The sequence below is a fragment of the Aotus nancymaae genome, unplaced genomic scaffold, assembly GCF_030222135.1.
Source record: "Aotus nancymaae isolate 86718 unplaced genomic scaffold, 86718_ANA_hifiasm-v0.15.2.pri h1tg000033l, whole genome shotgun sequence".
NCBI lineage: Eukaryota > Metazoa > Chordata > Mammalia > Primates > Aotidae > Aotus > Aotus nancymaae.
Window position 1 is genome coordinate 56,738,812 of NW_026988447.1, and position 21,391 is coordinate 56,760,202.

A 21,391-nucleotide genomic window follows, 5' to 3' on the forward strand; every position below is an offset into this window, starting at 1 on the left:
TGCTGTGGAGTTATGCTCTACTACAACATTCTGCTCTTCTAGCTACACTTTAGTATCCTCTCCCTGGGGGATCTTTCCTGTGACAAAATCAAAGATGTATTTCCAGTTTAGTCCAAATTTACTCTCACCTATTTAACCTCTTTTACGTTACTAATGCTTGGCAGGCTTTCCCCCAGACTGTGACATTTTGGTTTCACGTCACCAAAACATTTTAAACCTAGTACAATGATTTTGTTTCTTCACATAATCATTGTACTTTTACCAGCAAAACGTTTTACATATTGATTTAAAAGTTTCTATTATTGATATTTTAAAATATAATTGTTTTACATTTATTTCACTGTATTTGGTAAAGATACATCTATTATCCCCCAAAAAAGTCTTAAGAGCTTTGAAACAGAAAAAAACAACAAACTTTAACAGCATCATCTTGTGGTACTTAAATAGGAACTGTTCACTACTCAATCAATGACAAAAAGCAGACTTTTGAGGCCATAATCACCTATGAGTTAGTTCCTGTCCACCTAGTTTGAACAAGGTTTTAAAATATAGCAAATGACCAAAAAAAAAAAAAAAAAAAAAAAGTTCTTACTACTGAATCAAGCCTTTTAAGTTGGTATATAGGTTCTTTTCTCAAGGCTTGGAATATAGCAACCCTTTTTCTCCATTTCTCCAATTATTCTCTATAATACAGACCTCCACTTGCCTTGCTTTTTTTCCCCTTTGTTGCATTTATTAGTATCTGACAATTTAAAACATTTTAGGTCTACTGACTGACTTCCCCCACAAGAATGTAAGCTCTATAAAGGCACAGCCTTCATTCATTTTACTCACCATGACATCCTCAGTGCTGCCTAGCATGAAAAAGGCTCAGAACTTTCTGAATAAATGAGTAAGTCGTTTTTTTACTTAAAGAATGGTTAGAATTAAATCAGCCTTGGAATAAGCAGGAAAAAGCTCATTTGAGAGAAAGTTTCAAGATAAACTTGAAGATCTTAGGAAAGAATGAATGGAGCCATCAGGGAAGTGAAGCCCACGGCCAGTGAGGGAGAACCAAAGGCCTGGATTGAAGAAATCAAGACCAGACTGGTCCAGAGATGTTTCTACAGGCTCTCAAATTGTGTCAACTACTGAAAATGAATGCCTGAAGGGAACTTTCAACTACACATTCACATTTACAACTCTGAAATAGATATTCAGTCTGTGCTTGAATATGTGCAAGGATATAAAGATGCTACTTCTCAAGGCATCCTGCCAATTATATAGGCTACCAAAACTAGCTAAAGAAGTCATAAGATGGGACTGGATGATTAATAGACCAAAACCTTAACATTGTCAGTCAAAAACCAAATATAAAAGGTATTAATTAGAAAAAGTATTTATTTCTGCTCCTTTCATACATCTTATTGTTCAGGAAACAGTCTTACATACGTATCTGAAATAATCTATCATCACACGCTCTAGTTAAAGGCAAAGCACCAGAGGTAAAGCTGATCAGCTGTCCAGAGTTCTCAGCTTATGGAATCTTGCTTTTTGATTTTATATTACTTTCTGAAAATCAGAATGTCATTTCCAAAAAATGTTAAGGGGGTTGTAAAAAATAATCACTTTATTTGATATTATAGTTGTAGATATGGAGTATATTTTCTTTAAGAAATGAAAAACTAAGAATAAAATGCCACTCAACATCATTGGTATAGCAGTAGGTCAGCAGGAAAAACAAAATACTGTGATCAACTTGTCTCTTTAAACCAAGAAAGAAATTCTAGTCCAAGTTTCAATATACTTCCTGCTTTTTCACTAGATATTTCTTTTACTGCTGCTCTTCATTCTTTTCCACATTTCATATTAGAGGATTGGTATAGCCTTTAAACTTCATTGCCAGGAGCAAATCCAGTATCCACTGATTTCTTCTCAAAGGCACTCTAACCCATCAGATAGCCCCTGCAGAAATAAAATTATAAGCACAAAAAGTGAAAAGGAAGCAATGTTTCAAAATGCCAAAACAAATTTTATGATATATCAACTGACAATCCAAAAATATAATTATATGATTCTTCATTATGGTTCTTATTTCATATCTGGCCCCCTTCACCCCAATATACAAATAAATTACTAAGCCTTTGTTCTGCTATCCTTCCCTCTTTTTATTTTTTGAGACTAAGTTTTGCTCTTGCCACTCAGGCTGGAGTGCAATGGCATGATCTCGGCTCACTGCAACCTCCACCTCCCAAGTTCAAGTGGTTCCTGCCTCAGCCTCCCAAGTAGCTGGGATTACAGATGCCTACCACCACGCCCAGCTAATTTTTGTATTTTTAGTAGAGACAGGGTTTCACCATCTTGGCTAGGCTGGTCTGAAACTCCTGACCTCACTCGATCAGCCAGCCTCAGCCTCCCAAAGTGCCAGGATTACAAGCCTGAAGCCCGGCAAAGGTTTTTTCACTTTTTTTTTCTTTTGAGACGGAGTTTCGCTCTTGTTTTCCAGGCTGCAGTGTAATGGTGCGATCTCAGCTCACTGCAACCTCCACCTCCTGGGTTCAAGCGATTCTCCTGCCTCAGCCTCCCGAGTAGCTGGAATTACAGGCACCTGCCACCACGCCCAGCTAATTTTTGTATTTTTAGTAGAGATGGGGTTTCACCATGTTGGCCAGGATGGTCTCGAACACCTCCCCACCTCCCCACCCCCCGCCAGGTAATCTACCCACCTCAGCCTCCCAAAATGCTGGGATTACAGGCGTGACCCACCGCACCAGGCCCTTCCCTCTTTAAATTACAAAGCAATATGCTAAACAACACAGAATAAGAAAAGGAAGGAAAGGAAAGAAAATGGTATCCAAAAGTTAAAGTTAAGAGCCAGAATCAATCTACTTTGGGTTCTCAGAAGTACAACAAAAATCAAACTGGTTTTTATGGGAAGAAACTGGTTTGGATTTCTAAAAACCTTAATATTACCAGAAAAGAAGTGGGAAATACAGAAGCCGTTCAGGACTGGAAGGTGAATCTTTGAGACTTCAAAAAACAGTGTGCACAAACATCTGCCCCTGAACCTCTAATACTTTAGGAAATGTCTGGATAACAGGAGCTTTAGCTGTACCTGCTGGTAAGGTCAAACTTCATGCTGATCAAACAGGAGGTCCTTTTATTAAATATGCAAGTTAGGCTCTGAAATCCCCTTTAAATTAAAGCATTAAATCTGGTGTTATAAAAGTTCCAAACCTTTCCTTTGACAATAAACCCTTAAAGTCTATTATTAATTAAGGATCGGCAGGATCAGGAAAAAATGGAAAAATTATGTACAAGTATCCACATTAAGAAAGGATTTTTATTGCGTCAGGCGCAGTGGCTCATGCCTGTAATCCCAGCACTTTGGGAGGCTGAAGCAGGAGAATCGCTTGAACCCAGGAGGCGGACGTTGCAGTGAGCCGAGATCACGCCATTGCAGTCCAACCTGGGCAACAAGAACGAAATTCCATCTCAAAAAAAAGGGGGGCGCATTTACTACACCCTATACTCATCTACGGCTTCTTCAGAACACCTCTCCGTTTGACCCTGCTTCTACCACTTACTGTGTGAGCCTGGGCAAACCTCACTCAGTTTCCTCATCTGTAAAATGGAGCTACCTCAAAGGGTTTTAAGGATTATAAGAGCATCTACTCCTACAGTACCAGCTACTCATAGTTATAACTCAGATGTCAGCTGCTATTTTTAGAGTCCCAAGTTTCCTCACTGGTAACATAGGGTTTAAAAAATACTTGATAATACTGAGGTCTCCTCCAGTGCTTGGCACACAGCAGATACTCAAGAATATTGAGTTTCCTCCTTCTCAGCTTCTGAACTCACTTGACTCCCTACACGACTTAGACTTGTGTTCAGCCAATGCAATCAACCTAGAACTCATACCTTCTTTTCTTTCTGTTGTATCAGCCTGGCCAATCCATACTGTGAGGAAAGAGAACTTTCATCTACCACAACCACCTTTACAACCTGATACTTCTCACCTCCTCCCAACTCCAAAATTAAACAAAAATTACAAAATAAAAAGGTTCTCTAACAACTTTTTATATACACTGACTTTAAAGACCCCACATAAATTTGCTACCATAATGCCTGATATGTCACAAAAAGGATACTTTAAAACATAAGCTTCACACACACACAAAAAGGTTCAAGAAGATTTTAAGCAAGTATCCACTAATATCTGCATTCTATAGTAGAAAGTACCCAACAGCTAGCTTACACTATGAAACAAGGGTATTAAGGACTCACTAGGAGTAACTTCCTGTCATTTGCATACTCCTATATGTGAATATACACTTTGTACTCTATCTCTTAATTCAGTTATATATTATAGCATCCTTCCTTGTAATTAGTGGGTGACCTATGCTTGTCAACCTGTATGTAGAGAGAAAAGAATATTTAAATACACATGTCCTGTTCAAAGCTGCCAAACTTAAAACAGCCTTACCTTAAGGAAAATTTTAGAGATACTAAAAAATATTATAATGCTATAAAGATAGCATGTTAGAAAAGAGAAAAGAAGAACAAATAAATTACTATACTTCTTGGTAGGGAATAAAAATGAAATTGCTAAAATACACTTATTATATTACAATTATTAGCCCCCTCTCATGACCCAGAAAATTTCATAATCTTATATTCAGGCCTGTGAGAATTTTACATAAGTAAAATTGCAGAAAAATACAATAAAAAGTAAATCAAGAATCAAAAACCAACTAGATATAGGAGAAGCCACCATGGAGAATCTTCTATTTAATCTTTATTTTAAGGTCATTTTTTCAATAATCATTCAGTGCCTTCAGTAAATTAAAGCAAGCACTGTGCCAGGTTAGTACTAACAGAGATTTCTCAAAACACTGTCACATGTATTACTGCATTTAACCCTTGCAACAATCTTAAAAAAGTGTGTGAAACAAGATTAGTCTCATTTTACAGTTGAAGAGTGTGACAGCAACTAAGTGGTTTGCTCAAAATCACAAGGCCGGAATATAAAACAGAACCATCATTAAAACACAAGCCTCCTCACTGCTGGTCTACTGCCTACTCCAGTGGTCTGAGAAATGGAAACCTCACTTTCTTCTTTTAGAAACAGTAATGGTTTATTCATGTATTTTTGAAACTGTGGCCATAATCTAACCTGAAACACAGAACTGTTAGGACTCTAACTTTAGAATGAAAACACTGACATTGATTAACACTTACATTATGCTTGACAGCACACCTTCTCATTTAATCTTGACAACTGTAACTCCCCAAGGTATATTATTGTTAATACTTCATTTAACAGCTTTGGAACCTGAGGCCAAGAGAGTTCACAGAACTAATCCAAAGTCTCAGAGTTAATAAATGGCAGCCCAAAACTGGATTCCAAATTCCTCACCCTCTCTACTACAAATTGGCCTCAGCAGCTGTACAAATGTTTTGTTTCTTTAGAATTATCTCCCTTATTTGCTAAAAATGAAACTTGGATATGAGCTTTTTAGTCACTGAAACAATCCAGCTGCCAGATTCTCTAAAGCCTTAATTCTCTATAGCTCCAAATCTAGAAGCACATGAGACTCAAACATCTGAAACTATGGTTACAAAGCCAAGCCATTAAGCTCTCCTTCAGCCAGGACTGATTTAAAAGGCAATTAATACCTAGGTTATCTATTCCCTCAAGTCATAGAATAACCAGCAAACTGGAAAGAAGAAGGAAAGGATGAAATTACAATAGGTATATACTGATCACCAGGAGAAGTGACAGACCAGTGAAATCAACAAAACTGAAAAGTAGTACTATGTATAACAGAAATGTAAAATGACCCTTAGTCAAGGTTAAATTATGCTTAATCTCACAGTGTCCAGCAAATAATAGGTATCAAATAATAAATATTTGCTGTATATAAATTTGAGTGTTAATGTGTAATACAACAAATAATTTAGAAAGCGGTCTGCCAAAAATGAATGTCACAGTATTTATAGGGCTAAATTTCAATTACATGAAATCATATATATGCATCATATCATTCCCTAAATGATGTTAAATATTATTATATTCGTATTTTTTATTCTTTTCTCCCTTTAAGAGAACTTGTTTTCTGAACATGATCTCAGGATTTATCCAGAAGCTTCTTAGCTTTTCTTCTCAAGCTCAATAAACACTAGGTGAAACTGCTAAAAGGCCATTTTTGCTGGCTGGAATAAGGCAGACCTTTTGTCCTCAATTAAATAGTATGTATTTCAAGCAGTTTTAGACAGCTTTGTAACAGACTTGCCTGAATGTAGGAACCTATCCCTCCTTCTCCAATTGAACACCTTGCCTAATTTTAGAGCATTACCATGCCACCACAGGCCACCTTTTATTTTTTTAATTTTTAAGATTCTGCTTTTGGCTGGGCATGATGGCAGGTGCCTGTAATCCCAGCTACACAGGAGGCTGAGGCAGAAGAATGGCTTGAACCTGGGAGGCGGAGGTTAGAGTGAGCTGAGATCACACCATTGCACTCCAGCCTGGGTGACAGAGCAAGTCTCCGTCTGAAAAAAAAACAAAAACAAACAAAAAAAAGATTCTGCTTTTAAGTTCAAGCTGCCCTGAGAGTGGCAGCTAAAGACAATCTAATGACGATTCATTATTTTTCAATAACCTCTTTATCCTCCCTGGGAATCTCCTCTTTTCTTGCTCTGCTAATGAAAACTTCAGTCTCTTCTATAACCAGTATAACTTACCATGCTGTGGTGACTTACTTCCACTAGGAGCAGAAAAACAACGAACAAAAAGAAGAGGCTGGTGTACTTTAGTCTTCATACAACTTAGCTAATGGCCAGAAATGCTTTCCCCAAATGAAAATAAGAGCTGCTGCCAGAGAAAACTGAGGCAGCTATATGGACACACAGATACTCAGCTGACAAAGAACTCCATGCTCTCCCTCACATCCTGCCAGCGCTAAAATGGGAACATGATGATTGTGGGATAAGTACTTTTGCCCATTCTACCCCAGGTGTGTTACAGACAACGGACAGGTTAAGTCATAAAACAAGTGAATCTGTAAAACTCAAACACACTAAGAATCAGTATAGTTGACACTTGATGTTTAACACAGTCCCTAAAAAAGAAAATACTAAGAGCTAATCTTTGGAGTATGCTTGCCCAAATTTCCTGTTGTTACCATAGTTACTAATGCACCCATAGATTAAATCAGAATATATGGAAATGCGATTATATCTGTTCATATTTCAAGTCAATAATCATAAACAGAATTATAAAAGATGCCATAAGCCAATTTATTTTTCTTCTGAAGATACTGAAAGTTTTCTGAACAAAAATAATCTTAAAATGCACATTGAACACACACACACATATAAACATTCTTTTCCCATCTTTTTGAAGGGCAATAACTCTCCTTTCCCATGCAATGCGTAATGGGTTTTCTTCCCACCAATACTCAAAGAACAGCAACAATGAGTGATTTGAAGCTATTCCCTACCGTTATTACTACTAGAATCCTGTGTTACAGATTAGCCAAAACGCATTTTAAAGAAACAATGACTATCTTCAGTCATTGATGCCAGAACAAAGTAACTAAATTTTCTCATGAAACTTCATGGGGTAACAACTAAGAAGATCTACTGGCTTCCATTTTTATTAACTATAGCTATACCCTTGACCAAGTCACAGATACATTTGGTTTCTGGATTTTTCACCTGTGTAAATGAAAGTTAAATTAAATCTCCTATGACTTTATGTTTTCCAGGTAATCATTTTATCAGTTTGTTACATAAGTTGCTGATTACACAAATAACTTACGGCAGTTTCATTCTCATGAATACTCTAGCCATGAAAAAACTCAATAGAACACAGACGAATCCAATGAATAGAAGAAGAAATCTATTGAGTTTTGGGATATTTGGTGCATTCGATCGGTCCAGGATTATGAAACCTAAACCTCCCATTGTAAACAGGAAGCTGGATGCAAGTCCTTCCATAATATACTGTCCATTTACTCTGGAAAAGAAAAGAATGACCATAGGAAGATAATAAATAGAAATGTTTCCCCTTAAGTTGAAATTCCTATTTCCATTGTGCTAAGACATTTTTGTGCTAAATTTCTTATTCTGACCCTTACAACTATTTTACTACACCTCTGGATATTCATCTTTCCATTCAACAAATATTTATTGAGTCTATTTGGTAGCAAGCACTGTTTTAGGTCCTGGGGGATATAACAATAAATAAAACAGACAAAAATCTTTGTCTTCATGGAGTTCACATTCAAAAAAAGTTGTAAAACCTCAACTAACACAATCATTCATATAAATACTCATATTTTATGTATATGAATGCTTTACCCAGAACTTTAGCTTAGCTTTTAAAAAAGTTATGCTATTTAAATTTCTACTATCAATTTCAAACTAATTTTGAATTGGTCAGATGTGTTTCTTGAAGTTTTATGTTAATAATAATAAACTTCTTGTTTCAAATGGAAATATTTTAAAAAGTGTTCTTAAGGTTCCATGAATCCCACAAAAACTTCAGTGAGCTATAAGCCCTTATAATTATATGTAAAAGAGTGTGTGAGTGTGTGAGTGTGTGTGTGTGTGAGAGAGAGAGAGAGAGAGATATTTTTCTAGGGATACATAGCTTTCATCAAATTCTCATAGTTAGGGACCTCAAAAAGAAAATTTCTTGTTAAAGAGATGATTACACATAGGCATATGTAAATAGGGTTGTGTTTTTTTTTTTTTTTTGATCAATTAATTGTTTTCATTGAAAACACAATATATGCACCAGGTTAAAAATTCAAACAGTATGAAAGAGGGCACTATGAAAGGACTCCTTACCATCAACCTGTCATTAACTCCCCTCCACAGAGAATAACAGTAAATCTTTCCAGAAATATTCTATGCATAAATAGCATTACTGCAAATAAAAATATATGGCTATGTTTAGGTAGATATTTATCAAGTAAATTTTAGAAAGCAATATAAGCATTGTTCAGAAGAACAAAACCGCACTAGAATGGGGTTTCACTGCTAAAATAGAACCCTCAAGTCTCAAAAATATTTTTGTTATTTAATATTATAGTCCAGGGCATAGTTCAGAAATACTTTCTTAAATGCCCATATAGTAAATATCTTAGGCTTGCAGGCCATGTGGTTTGTGTCACACTTATTCAACTCAGCCACTGTAGCTTGAAAGCAGCCGAACATCATATATAACACATGGGCATGCTTACCTCCAATAAAACTTTATTTGGGGGAAAAAAAGTGGCTGTAGTTCACTGACCCCCAGAACAATCAATAAATGTTGTTTAAACTGACACCCTACTGTAAATTGGTGATATATCGATCATTATGAAATACTTTATTTCTTAATAAATAAACAATATACTCTTGCTCTTGACTCACTTTCTGCCATTTCAGAACTCAGCATTTTAAAACAGCTAATTGTCTAAATACAGATGGATCCCATAGGTTTTACTCCTTTTTCTTTTAAGACAGAGTCTCACTCTGTCACCCAGGCTGGAGTGCAGTGGCGCAATCTCAGCTCACTGCAACCTCTGCCTCCCAGGTTCAAGTGATTCTCCTGCCTCAGCCTCCCGAGTAGCTGGGACTACAGGCGTGCGCCACCAAGCCCAGCCAATTTCTGTATTTTTAGTAGAGACAAGGTTTCACCATGTTGGCCAGGATGGTCTTGATTTCTTGACCTTGTGATCTGTCTGCCTTAGCCTCCTAAAGTGTTGGGATTACAGGTGTGAGCCACCATGCCCAGCCGATTTCACTCTATTTTTAAATAAGCAGGCATACCCCAGCAACCTTCTTTCCTGCCATCAAATCATTCAAAAAGGTATCTTTTACCTGTAGGCCAAGAAAGCTACTGGCCTCTGATGCCCATGTTCATCAGTCATAGAGCCAACACTTGGCGGTTCAACAATAACATCATAAATTATTCCTATAAGAAAGACAATAGAACAGATTAGATTGTATTCCTAATTTTTGAAAACAGGATTATAGTTTTCATTGTCCCCTAAGGTTCATTTACTTTTTCTTTTGGAGACAGAGTCTCGCTCTGTTGCCCAGCCTGAGAGTGCAGTGACACGATCTTGGCTTACTGCAAACTCCATCTCCCAGGTTGAAGCAATTCTCCTGCTTCAGCCTCTGGAGTAGCTGAGACTTCAGGTGCCCTCCACCACACCCAGCTAATTTTTGTATTTCTAATAGAGACAGGGTTTCACCATATTAGTCAGGCTGATCTCAAACTCCTGACCTCAAGTGATCCACCCGCCTCGGTCTGCCAAAGTACTGGGATTACAGGTGTGAGCCGCCGTGTTCAGCCAATGCTTTGATTGTATTATCATAACCAAATGAGGCCCAACTAATCTAAGGTTCTGATAAATCATTCAGACATTCAACTCAATGTTTAACAATTACTTCAAAAACAATATGATATCTAAAAGAAGTACAAATTTCATAAAGGAAATTCACCCAGTAACAGTTACTAATACTCAGGAATGACTTTAGTATAAAAAACATTTAACATTAAAGGTTATACTTTAGTTCACAAAAATTGTCTTAGATATGATTAGATTTGTTTCTATAAATTGAAAAATAACTAGAGAAATTGCTTAAATATAAAACAAGGAGACATTTCAAAACCATGCTATCAGGCAGAATGGCAATACTAGAGATTCATAATCATTAACATTAATATCCACCATTATGTCATAATGACATCATGGTGATGAACATTAAGGTTCATCAACACTAACAGTTTTCTCAATCTCTGTCAGTATCTACTCTACCTTCTCCACTGTTCTCGAACGTCTTCATCTCCAGCTTTTTGTAAGTATAACAAGCCTATCTCCCTCATCCTAGCCTGACAAAATCAATCATATAGGAATTCCCTTGTCTTCTCCCCACCAATCTACAAATACCTGGTACCTGCATCCATCCTCACCTCCTCCTTTCTAGCTACACAGAGGAAGATTCACACCTCCTATTATGTGGGATCCCTTCTGCAGCTATCAGGAGTTCATTCCCACTTGGTCTCTCAGGGATTTTATTCCTTTGGATATCTCCTCACTCCTGTATTTTCAACCTCTCCTTACCTACATCAACCCTCCTTGACTTCAGATCCTCCTGGATAACATCCTATTTCTCTCTTTCCTTTTTGAAAGGAAGTCAGACTTTCTTCTGGAAAGACTTAGGCAAACTTTCCATCTCCCCTTCCTTACTTACCCTTCATTCTTTAACTGAATCCAATCTGGCTTCTGCCATTGATACTGCTCTTTCTAAGGTCACCAATGATCTCCATGTTGTCAAATTCAATGGACACTTTTCAGTTCTCAACTTAGGAGATTTCTTGGCAGCACTCGATCCAGTTTACTAAACCCATTGCTTGAAAAACACCTCTTCTTATGGCTTTTATGATACACCTCTTCATGTTTTCCTGCTATCTCTCTATTGGGGCTCTTCTGTTATAAAATCACTAAATGTTGGAGGCCCTCAGGGATTGGTCCACTGTCCTCTTCTAATTCTCTCGAGTGAACTCCCAGGGCTTTCAATTTCATGTGCTAAAGACTCTCGATGTGATGTGCCAAGGTCTCTCAAATAATGCCAGTACCATTAGAATTACATGTAAGCTCCTTAAGAACAGGGACTTGGCCTATGCTCTTCAATGTCTCATGGGAGTTCCAGAAATGTCTGTTAGTTGACCAACTTCATTCAACACAGGCCTCTTTTCTCAGGTCTGGATTCCTATCTACACATTTGACATATCCAACTAATTATATCCCAAAACAACCTCTGGTGCACCATTCTCCACCAAACACTCTGTTTCTTCAATCTTAGGAAATGATACTTCCATCTATTCAGGTGCTCAAACCAGAAGCCTGTAAGATTCCTTCCCACTTCATTCTCCCCCTAAACCCAATGAATTCCTCAAGACCTACTGAATCTACTACCAACGTATCTTTCATTTTATTATCCTAATCTCCATTGCCATAAACCTAGTATAGTCTAAGTCAACTTCAAAGGCCACCTAATTGGTATCTTGGTACCATATATGTCCTACTTTTTCCTCTGCCTAGCATATCCTTTCCCTCAACCTTTCAGATTTTGGCTTACCTATCATTTCCTCAGGAACCACACCCAACCCAGAAGATGCTTCCAACTCCCTTTATTTTCTCAAAAACCTCTTGTTCTTTCACCATATTTGTAACCACTTTTTTGTTTGTTTTTATTTTTTGAGGCAAGGTCTTGCTCTGTCGCCCTGGCTGGAGTGCAGTGGCACAATCACAGCTTACTGTAGCCTTGGCTTCCCAGGCTCAGGCGATCCTACCACTTCAACCTCCTGCACCACCAAGCGTGGCTAATTTTGGGGTGTGTTGTTTTTGATAACAGTCTCGCTCTGTCACCCAGGCTGAAGTGCAGTGGCACGACCTCGGCTCACTGCAAACATTTGCCTCTCAGGAACAAGCAACTCTCCTGCCTCAGCCTCACAAGTAGCTGGGACAACAGGCGTGTACCACCACGCTTGGCTAATTTTTTATATATTTAGTAGAGACAGGGTTTCACCATGTTGCCCAGGCTGGCCTCGAACTCCTGGGCTCAAATGATCCACCTGCCTCAGGCTCCCAAAGTGTTGGATTACAGGTGTGAGCCACTGTGCTCAGCCCATTTTTGTGGCCATTTTTAATGGACAAAAAAATTATGTGACATTTAACCTGTCTCAACTATGGCATTACAAGCTTCCGGAGGTCAAGGTCCTTATGTTTTGTTCAATTATCTCCAGTACCTAGTGCCTGAAACTTAACAGGGACTCAATATCTATTTGCTATTTGTCAGCAATAAATATCGTTTATTTATAAAGGTGCACTCAGTTTTTAGAAGAGACTTCTTCCCTTCCAGTGGCAAAGCCAAATCATCATACAAGATACCTGATAGACCTGGCCACTAAAAGGCATCCTTTCCACTTTCCATCAAGGTTAGGACAAAGAATCTCCCCATTACAGTAATCAACAGGGAAAAAAAGAGGGCCACAAAGAAAACTGAGGCTTCTCGCAAAGGATCCAACTCCAAGGGAAGTAAGGGTTACAAAAAAGAAACTAGCATTATTCATTATTATTATTGAATAATGACATTCTTTTTTTTGTTTTTTGGTCCAATGACCTACGTGAACTGTGAACTGTGCAAAATATGGAACACTTCACAAATTTGCAAGTCATGCTTGCACAGGGGCCACGGTAATCTTCTCTGTATCATTCAAATTTTAGTATATGTGCTGCCAAAGAGAGCACTCAATAATAATATTAAAATTATTCTATATTATTTTTAAAACTCTTTATTTTTTTTGAGACAGAATCTCACTCTGTCGCCCAGCTTGGAGTGTGGTGGTGTGATCTCGGCTCACTGCAACTTCCTCCTCCTGGGTTCAAGCGATGCTTCTGCCTCAGCCTCCCGAGTAGCTGGGATTACAGGCACCTGCCACCATGCCTGGCTAATTTTTTGTCTTTGTAGTAGAGACCGGGTTTCACCATGTTGGGCAGGCTGTTCTCGAACTGACCTCGTGATCCACCCGCCTTGGACTTCCAAAGTGCTAGGATTACAGGTGTGAACCACAGCACCCGGCCACAACTCTATTATTTTTTAAAAGCCACATGTATTTTAAATTTTGTTTATTCAGTACAGTAGCTATTAACTTGGTGAGCAAATGTTAATGCTAATGCAATGCTAGATAGTATCTTGTTAACAAAAAAGTATTTAAAAGTAACTCAGATATTTTAATTTAATTTATTTAAATGAACATGTTAATTCTCACTATTCTAGATTGGGGGAAGGCGGTAAATTCAAAGGTGCCTTCTAGAACTCAGCTCTCTCAGTTTGAATTCTCCCCCTTCAGTGTCTACTATTCTCACAAAACATCTATGAAAATAACAATTATATGGCCACTCCCTTAAAAGCAGAATTACTTTTGCTGTCCCAAATCCGTAGCTTTAATTTTATAATTTCCAACTACAACACTTGCCCAAATCTAAATTAATTTTATAATTTCCAACTACACTTCCCCAAATCTAAATTAATTTTATAATTTCCAAGTTAAGTACATCTAAACGTACAGTAGCACAGCTCTAAGCAAATCTTGGAACTGTGGTCTGAAAGGGTAGTGGCTCTGAAAAGACTGTAGCCGGATTGCCAACTCACCAGTACATAAGGCAACGCCCCTTTGCAATTTTCTATCTGAAAAGGACAGAATAAGATGATAGATAATTCAGAAGCATTTAATAGTAATGCTATTTATCTTATTTTTTTACTTCTCAACCTCTGCCCACTGAAATACAGTATCGTCTGCAAATCTCATCTCCAATCTCAAATATTTATCAAATCTGTGATTTTCAGAAAATTCCATTCATATTTATTGTAGATCATGCAAAAAGCAACACAGGACCGTTGGTTTGAGCCAACAAATCTAAAGACTGTAAAGTCTCTTCCACGGTTCCCGGACAAAGACAAGTTTAAAAGTTCCACAAGCTCTTGACCAACCATGGAAGCAGAGTTGGCCAAACTACACTTTCCCAGGACCTTTGTTAAACAACGTATGGCAAGCAATACCAAGCAACAATTTAGGCTTGAAAAATATATTTGACTCAGATCCCCGGGATAGGGGGGCTAGAAGGAGAGGAAAGGCAATGGGAGTGAGAACACGAATTCTCTCAAGACAAAGGACAGGGCGTGAGGGCGAATAAACTTGGACGTTAACACTCCGGACCCCAGAACTCCCTTCACCCTCAGAAAAGATTCAAAGCAGAGCGATGCTTCACCCGCTGAGGGTCAGTGGAACAGACCCGCCTCTCGGGGCTGGTCAGTTCTCCGCGCCTCAGCCTCTCGGGCCCCAGACAGCCCGAGTTACCTCCGGTGATGAGGAAGTAAGACACCACCACCAGAGCATACACAGTCATGGCCGACGGCATGTGCAGCCAGGGCGGCTTCTTCAGCTTCAGGTTGGGACACTCCAGCACTAAGAACGGGACACGATATAAGGTCTCCATGTTGATGGCAGCACAGCGGCCACCAGCCCCACGCGCCACCCGGAAACAGGCCCGCCCTCCCTAACAACTGCGCGTGCGCGGGGATAGGACCCGCAGATCCGTAAAGCTCGGAGATGGTTTCTATACTTATAGAAGAAAATAAGAAAATAAATAAAACAAACAAATAATATGATTAAGTGGTGTAAGTTATTTAAGTAATTAAACTTAAATTGTGATAATATGCTCTACTTTTTTCTAAAGGATAAAAGGTGATTTATGTACCTTGAAGGACCTGCAGGACTTCTAACGTGGCCAAGCCAGAAAAGCGGAGGTCGACAAATCTAGTTGAGCCCCTCCCACTCGCTGTCGCAGGAAATTTGGAAGTTGATTGGACAGGAGACGCTTTGGTTCCCAGAACGGGAGAATGAATGGGAACTTTTGTGTAGAAATGTCTTTCATCGTTTTTTTTAAGGGATAGGGAAAGCCGGAGGCTGCTGAGCTTTTACTTCACGAAGTAGTCGTGGTAATAATAAGACTTAATAATAATAGCTAAAGTAATATATTATCAATTTTTTTTTCAGACGGAGTTTCCGCTCTTTCGCCCAGGCTGGAATGCGATGGCGCGATCTCGGCTCACTGCAACCTCCGCCTTCCGGTTTCAAGCGATTCTCCTACCTCAGCCTCCTGAGTAGCTGGGATTACAGGCACAGGCCACCACGCCCAACTAATTTTTGTATTTTTAGTAGAGAAGGGGTTTCACCATGTTGGCCAGGCTGGTCTCGAACTCCTGACCTCGTGATCCGTCCGCCGGTGCCTCCCAAAGTGCTGGGATTACAGGCGTAAGCCACCACGCCTGGCCTATTACCAAATTTTTTTTTTTAAATCCAGCCTGGATCACAGATGTCAACAGGGCATCTCTACAGGGATACCTTAATGCTAATAGCTTGGCATGACCAAAATACTATTTTGAATAACTCATCCTCTCAATTTTGCTCTTCTCTTGGTCATCTGTATGTCGGTAAATGGTAAAATGATTCTGGCCAAAAATCTTAGTCATCTGGATTTCTCACCTTACTAAATTTCTTTGTCCAAAATATTAGCAGGTCTCTTTGGCTGTACTACCAAAATATCTCCAATTCATCTGCCCCTCACCATTCCACCAATAGCACCCTAGTGTGAACCACCACCATCTCTGGTCTGGGCAACATTTACAATCTAAATGGATGAAAATATATGATGGAGAATTAGTCATTAGAGATGGACTAGAAGGTCTAAAAGATCTTTTGTTTTCTGTTTTGCTTTTTTTATATACAATCTTTTAAGACTCTGCAAATGTTAACTTCCTTTTGGAGCAAGAGTTAAGAGTCACTGATTACATAAATCCAGAGCATACCGACACATTATAGAGCCAATGTTTTTATATTTTTAAATTTGCTTGTTGCTAAGCCCATAGTTTTTTTTTTATAGGATGCCATGTATTGGTTCTGTACTTCTAATTAGCTCACAACTCAATTGTTAAGAAATGGTTTGAAGACCATAATGAAAATACTATCAAAACATTGTAGTATCCAATTCTAAGTACAGATGAGGCTTGCTGCCCTTACTGTTCATTAGTGAGAGTCTCCCCTAGAGTCTTATTACCTATGTATTAACGGAGCTACATGAATCTTAGCTTATGTAGAAGCCAATGATAACACCAATAATGAATGCATTTACACCAGAACCAGCGTTTATATGTAGGAAGTTTCTCTGGGCACTGTAAAGCAGAATGTTACTGAAATTCCCACAGTTCTATAAATAAGGAACACTTTGGAACAATTAAAACATTTTGCTTTGATATACAGAAAAAAATTAAAATTAAATATTTTGCTTTGGAAAAATGAGGAAAAACATAGGGATTAAAGGTTTTTTAATTTCCTTTATAACTTAAAAAAGAATTTAACATTAATTCACCACTGCATGGCAGATACTATGTTAAGTGATTTACATTTGTACTTATATACTCTTCATGACAATTATGTTAGGTAAATACTAGTATGACTACTTTGCATATGACAAAACTGACTCCTGGAAAGGGAAATAAACTCAAAAGGTGTGGTATAGTCTGTGATTGGATGAGACCTAAAAGGCAATTGCTTTACAAGTAAAATAGATTTAAGAGGTTTAAGATGGTACACGTTTATATACTTATCCTTCTTCCTGTATATACTGGGGCCACATAATTTCTATATACATTGTGGAAAAAATAGAATTATATATTATTAATATATAATTTTAAAATAAAAAATAATTTCATAAATAATAAAAGAATTGTAAGTGTGTTCTGACTTGCCAATTTTTTTTTTTTTTGAGGCAGAGTCTCGCTCTGGAGTGCAGTGGTGCAATTTCGGCTCACTGCAACCTCCATCTCCCGGGTTCAAGCGATTTTCCTGCCTCAGCCTCCTGAGTAGCTGGGATAACAGGTGCCTGCCACCATGCCCGGCTGATTTTTTGTATTTTTAGTAGAGACGGGGTTTCACCGTCTTGGCCAGGATGATCTCGATCTCTTGACCTCGTAATCCGCCCACCTTGGGCTCCCGAAGTGCTGGGATTACAAGTGTGTACCACTGCGCCCAGCCGGCAATTTTGTTATTTATGAAATGTTGAATTTATATGTTAAATTATTACTATCACTTTCCAAAAAGTAAGTTTGCTCCAGGAACCAATTCATTATTATTTTTTGCCACGTTGTCTCTAAACCTGTATATCTATGGCATTATACCTTCAACCAACCTATGACCAGTTGACTGAAGAAGAAAGCCCGATTTACAGATAGTTCCGCACAATGTGCTGGCACTCTGCAAGTGGAGGGCTTTGCACAACAGCCTCATTTTGAGGGAGAGGGGCAGGCCTAAGGAAAGTGGTGAGAAAAAATCTTCCCATCGAGCAGACCTTTAGCAGTGTACCTGGTTGTTCATTTTGCCTGGAAGGAGCAATAGCAAGAGTCGAAGATCTACAGTGATTAATGTTCAATCATTTGGTTAAATGGTTGGGGAATGGGAAGAAACACAATAGGAAAATTACTGAGGAGGCCTGGAGGACGGGCATGTGGATAGACCTTCCTGTAGGTGTACAAAATGTAAAGACATCTGTGCCTTATGTGAGTGTCTACCAAAGAGCAATCTCTGCATAGGAGGAGCTTTAGAATCAGGTGGACAAGATGGCCCATTCTGTGGACATCAGCCAGCCTCTTTCCCTATCCATTTGTGTCCAAAGGGCCTACAGACGAAGTGGCCATGGCAGGAGGGATGGAAGCTATGCACAGCCTTTCATTCACTAAGGCTGATCTGGCTAGATCCACGGCTGAGTGCCCAGTCTGCCATAGAAGAAACCAACGAGCCCACAGTATGGCACTACTCTATAGTCCAGTAGGCACTTGGTTTTTTTGGGTTTTTTTGACCTCTGAACTTTTTATTGGCCTCCTGCTCCCCAAAGGGTCCCCTGCTTCTGCTGGCCTAATGTCTCAGAACTTTGGTGTTGTTGGTCTCAGACACCACTTTGTCATCCACTATTCGGCGGGTGGTGGTCTTTTGGATGGTTTGCATGGAGTTGCTGCTGTCCAGGGCATCACTGAGACTGAAGTCCTCTCCATCTTCCAGCAGGTGGCAGTAGGTGTCAATCTCAGCCTCCAGCTTGACCTTGATGTTCAGCAGAGCCTCCTACTCCTGGGCCTGGCGCTGTCCCTCTGCCAGGGTCTGTGCCAGCTCTGACTCCAGGTGCAGAAGGATCCCGTTGAGCTGCTCCATCTGCAGGGCATAGAGGGCCTCCAGCTCCCTCAGGCTGTTCTCCAAGTTGATCTTTGTATTTCTCATGGAGTCCAGGTCAATCTCCAAGGACTGGACTGTGCGTCTCAGCTCTGTGAGCGTCATCTCAGCAGCTTCAACCTCAGTGGACTGTGTGGTGACCACAATAGTACTCTCCTCAATTAGCTGAGTCCAGTACTTATCCAGCTCCTCTCGGTTCTTCCAAGCCAGCTCGTCATATTGAGCCCGGATTTCTGCCATGATCTTGGTGAGGTCCTGAGATTTGGGGGCATCTACCTCCACGGTCAACCCAGAGCTGGCAATCTGGGCTTGTAGGCCTTTTACTTCCTCTTCATGGTTCTTCTTCATGAAGAGTAGCTCCTCCTTGACAGCCTCGATCTCTGTCTCCAGCTGCAGCCGAGTGACATTGGTGTCATCGATGACCTTGTGGAGCCCATGGATGTCGCTCTCCACAGACTGGTGCATGGCCAGCTCTGTCTCATACTTGACTCTTAAGTCATCAGCAGCAAGATGAGCATTGTCAATCTGCAGAACGATGCGGGCATTGTCCACGGTATTTGCGAGGATCTGAGCCCTCAGGTCCTCGATGGTCTTGAAGTAATGGCCCCAGTCTCTGACCTGGGGTCCCTTCTCCAGGTGCTCCCGGATTTTGCTCTCCAGCTTCCGGTTCTCGGTCTCCAGGCTCCTCACTCTGTCCAGGCAGGAGGCCAGGAGGTCGTTCAGACTTTGCATGGTCTCCTTCTCGTTCTGGATGCCTCCCATTCCTGCCAGACCCGTGGCCATCCCCACGGCCAGGCCCCCGACCCCCATGCCGCTCCGGAAGCTGTCGGAGTGCGACACGGAGATGCGGGAACCAGAGCCCCCGGCGCCTGCATAGACGCTGGCCGCGCTGCTGACTGGCCGGGCGCCGTAGCTGGGCACCCGGACGGAGCTCACGGACCGGTAGTTGGTGGAGAAGGTGGAGCCAGTGGTGAAGCTCATGCTGCCTGGGGAGGAGAGCGAGAGGACAGGACTCAGGCTTTGCCGACCTGGTTTGTACTGAAGTAAACACACTGGAACAAAGTTTCCTTCCTTACCCACAATGCTGCTACCAAAATCACTATTCTGTAGGCCTAGCGAATGTCACATTCATCACCATGATTTACTATACAGCATTGCTTCCGGCCAAGGAACTCATCTGACGGCAAACGAATTGTGGGCATTGGCTCATGTTCATGAAACTCACTAATCTTAGTATGCGGAATGATGGAATGGTCTTTTGAAAACTCAGTTATGATGGCAACCCCTTTGGGAGCAGGTCCATGTCTTCTAAGATGCATATGTACTGCAAATCAGTAATCAGCATATTTCTCTCACAGTCAGAATTCACAAGTCCGGAAATCATGTGTAGGAAATGGGAATGGCTCCTCTCACTTTTACTTAACTTTGGGCTCTACTGATCTAGAAGTATTAGTACCAAAGGAGGAAGACTTCCACCAAGTAACACATTAATGGTTCTATTAATTTGAGAGATGAGACTGTCAGCTAGCCACTTCACAAATCCTCATGCCAATGAATCAAAAAACAAAAGAATGCTGTATTGGCTAGGCAGATTTATCTTAACAATTAAGGGGAAATTAGATTGGCATCACAAAATGGCAGCAAGGAGGAGTGTGTCTAGAATGCAGTAGATCTCCCGAGATGCCTTAGTAATCCCTTATCCTGTAATAAACTTTAATGGAAAATTACAACAACCCAGTAGAGGCAGGACTGTTAGTGGCTTAGACTTTTCAGGGATTAAGGTTTAGGTCACTGCAGCAGGCAAGAAACCACAACCAGCTGAGATTTTTGCTGAGGGCAAAGAGAATGGGAAATGGGTAGTAGAAGAATGTTACAAATACCAGCTATGACCATGTAAGCAGCTTTAGAAATAAGCACTGTAATAAGAGTATTGTCTTATTTTGATACAAATATATTTTTGAATATATTAACCAATTTTTTCAGGCTCCCATTCTCCTACCAAATGTAATATACAATTTGTTGATAGTGTTTAAGCTCTCAGGATTTAAGTCACTGAATATCGAAGAGGGAATATGACTCATCTAGAAGAGAGATGATTATCACCCAAAAATGGATAAAAGGAGTTTGTTTCCTATCTTTGGGGAGACAGCTATTTTGGACATCTGTCCATTCAAAAAATCAAACCAACCAACACAAAGACAGTAAACAACAGTGCTGGTGACGACAATGTTCACCACTCATTCATTCATTCATCAAGCATTTATGGAGCATGTAGCAGAAACAAGCTGCCCTAAATGCTGGCAGTGCTAAGGTAACTAATGCATAACTCCTGTCCCCAAGAAACTGTTATCCTAGGCTGAAGAGAATGCACACAATGGCAGAACTGCCTGAGAAGCATATGCCTATTGGAGGTTTGGGCCAATTGGGCTTTGAGAGACCTGAGGAAATAGCGATTAATTCTCACCAGTAGGCAGGGCATGGTGGCTCATGCCTGTAATCCCAGCATATGGGGAGGTTGAGGCATGTGGATCACTTGAGGTCAGGAATAGGAGACCAGCTTGGCCA

At 40.0% G+C, this 21,391-nt stretch overlaps 1 protein-coding gene, 1 non-coding gene and 1 pseudogene across 2 annotated transcripts; all 3 read right to left on the reverse strand.

The window, feature by feature from the left end:
- Positions 1-1,362: 1,362 nt before the first annotated feature.
- OSTC (oligosaccharyltransferase complex non-catalytic subunit) lies at positions 1,363-15,093 on the reverse strand. Its single transcript, XM_021676395.2, has 4 exons — positions 14,906-15,093; positions 9,856-9,949; positions 7,805-8,002; positions 1,363-1,944 (listed from the first exon to the last, which is right to left on the reverse strand). Exons 1-4 carry the CDS (start codon positions 15,042-15,044, stop codon positions 1,926-1,928), a joined length of 450 nt encoding a protein of 149 aa, XP_021532070.1. The 5' UTR covers positions 15,045-15,093; the 3' UTR covers positions 1,363-1,925.
- Positions 13,189-13,295, reverse strand: LOC135277840 (U6 spliceosomal RNA). Its single transcript, XR_010345421.1, has one exon. It is a non-coding gene; the product is annotated as a U6 spliceosomal RNA (small nuclear RNA).
- A 1,350-nt stretch (positions 15,094-16,443) lies between the features above and the next one.
- Positions 16,444-21,391, reverse strand: LOC105706256 (keratin, type I cytoskeletal 18-like; annotated as a pseudogene).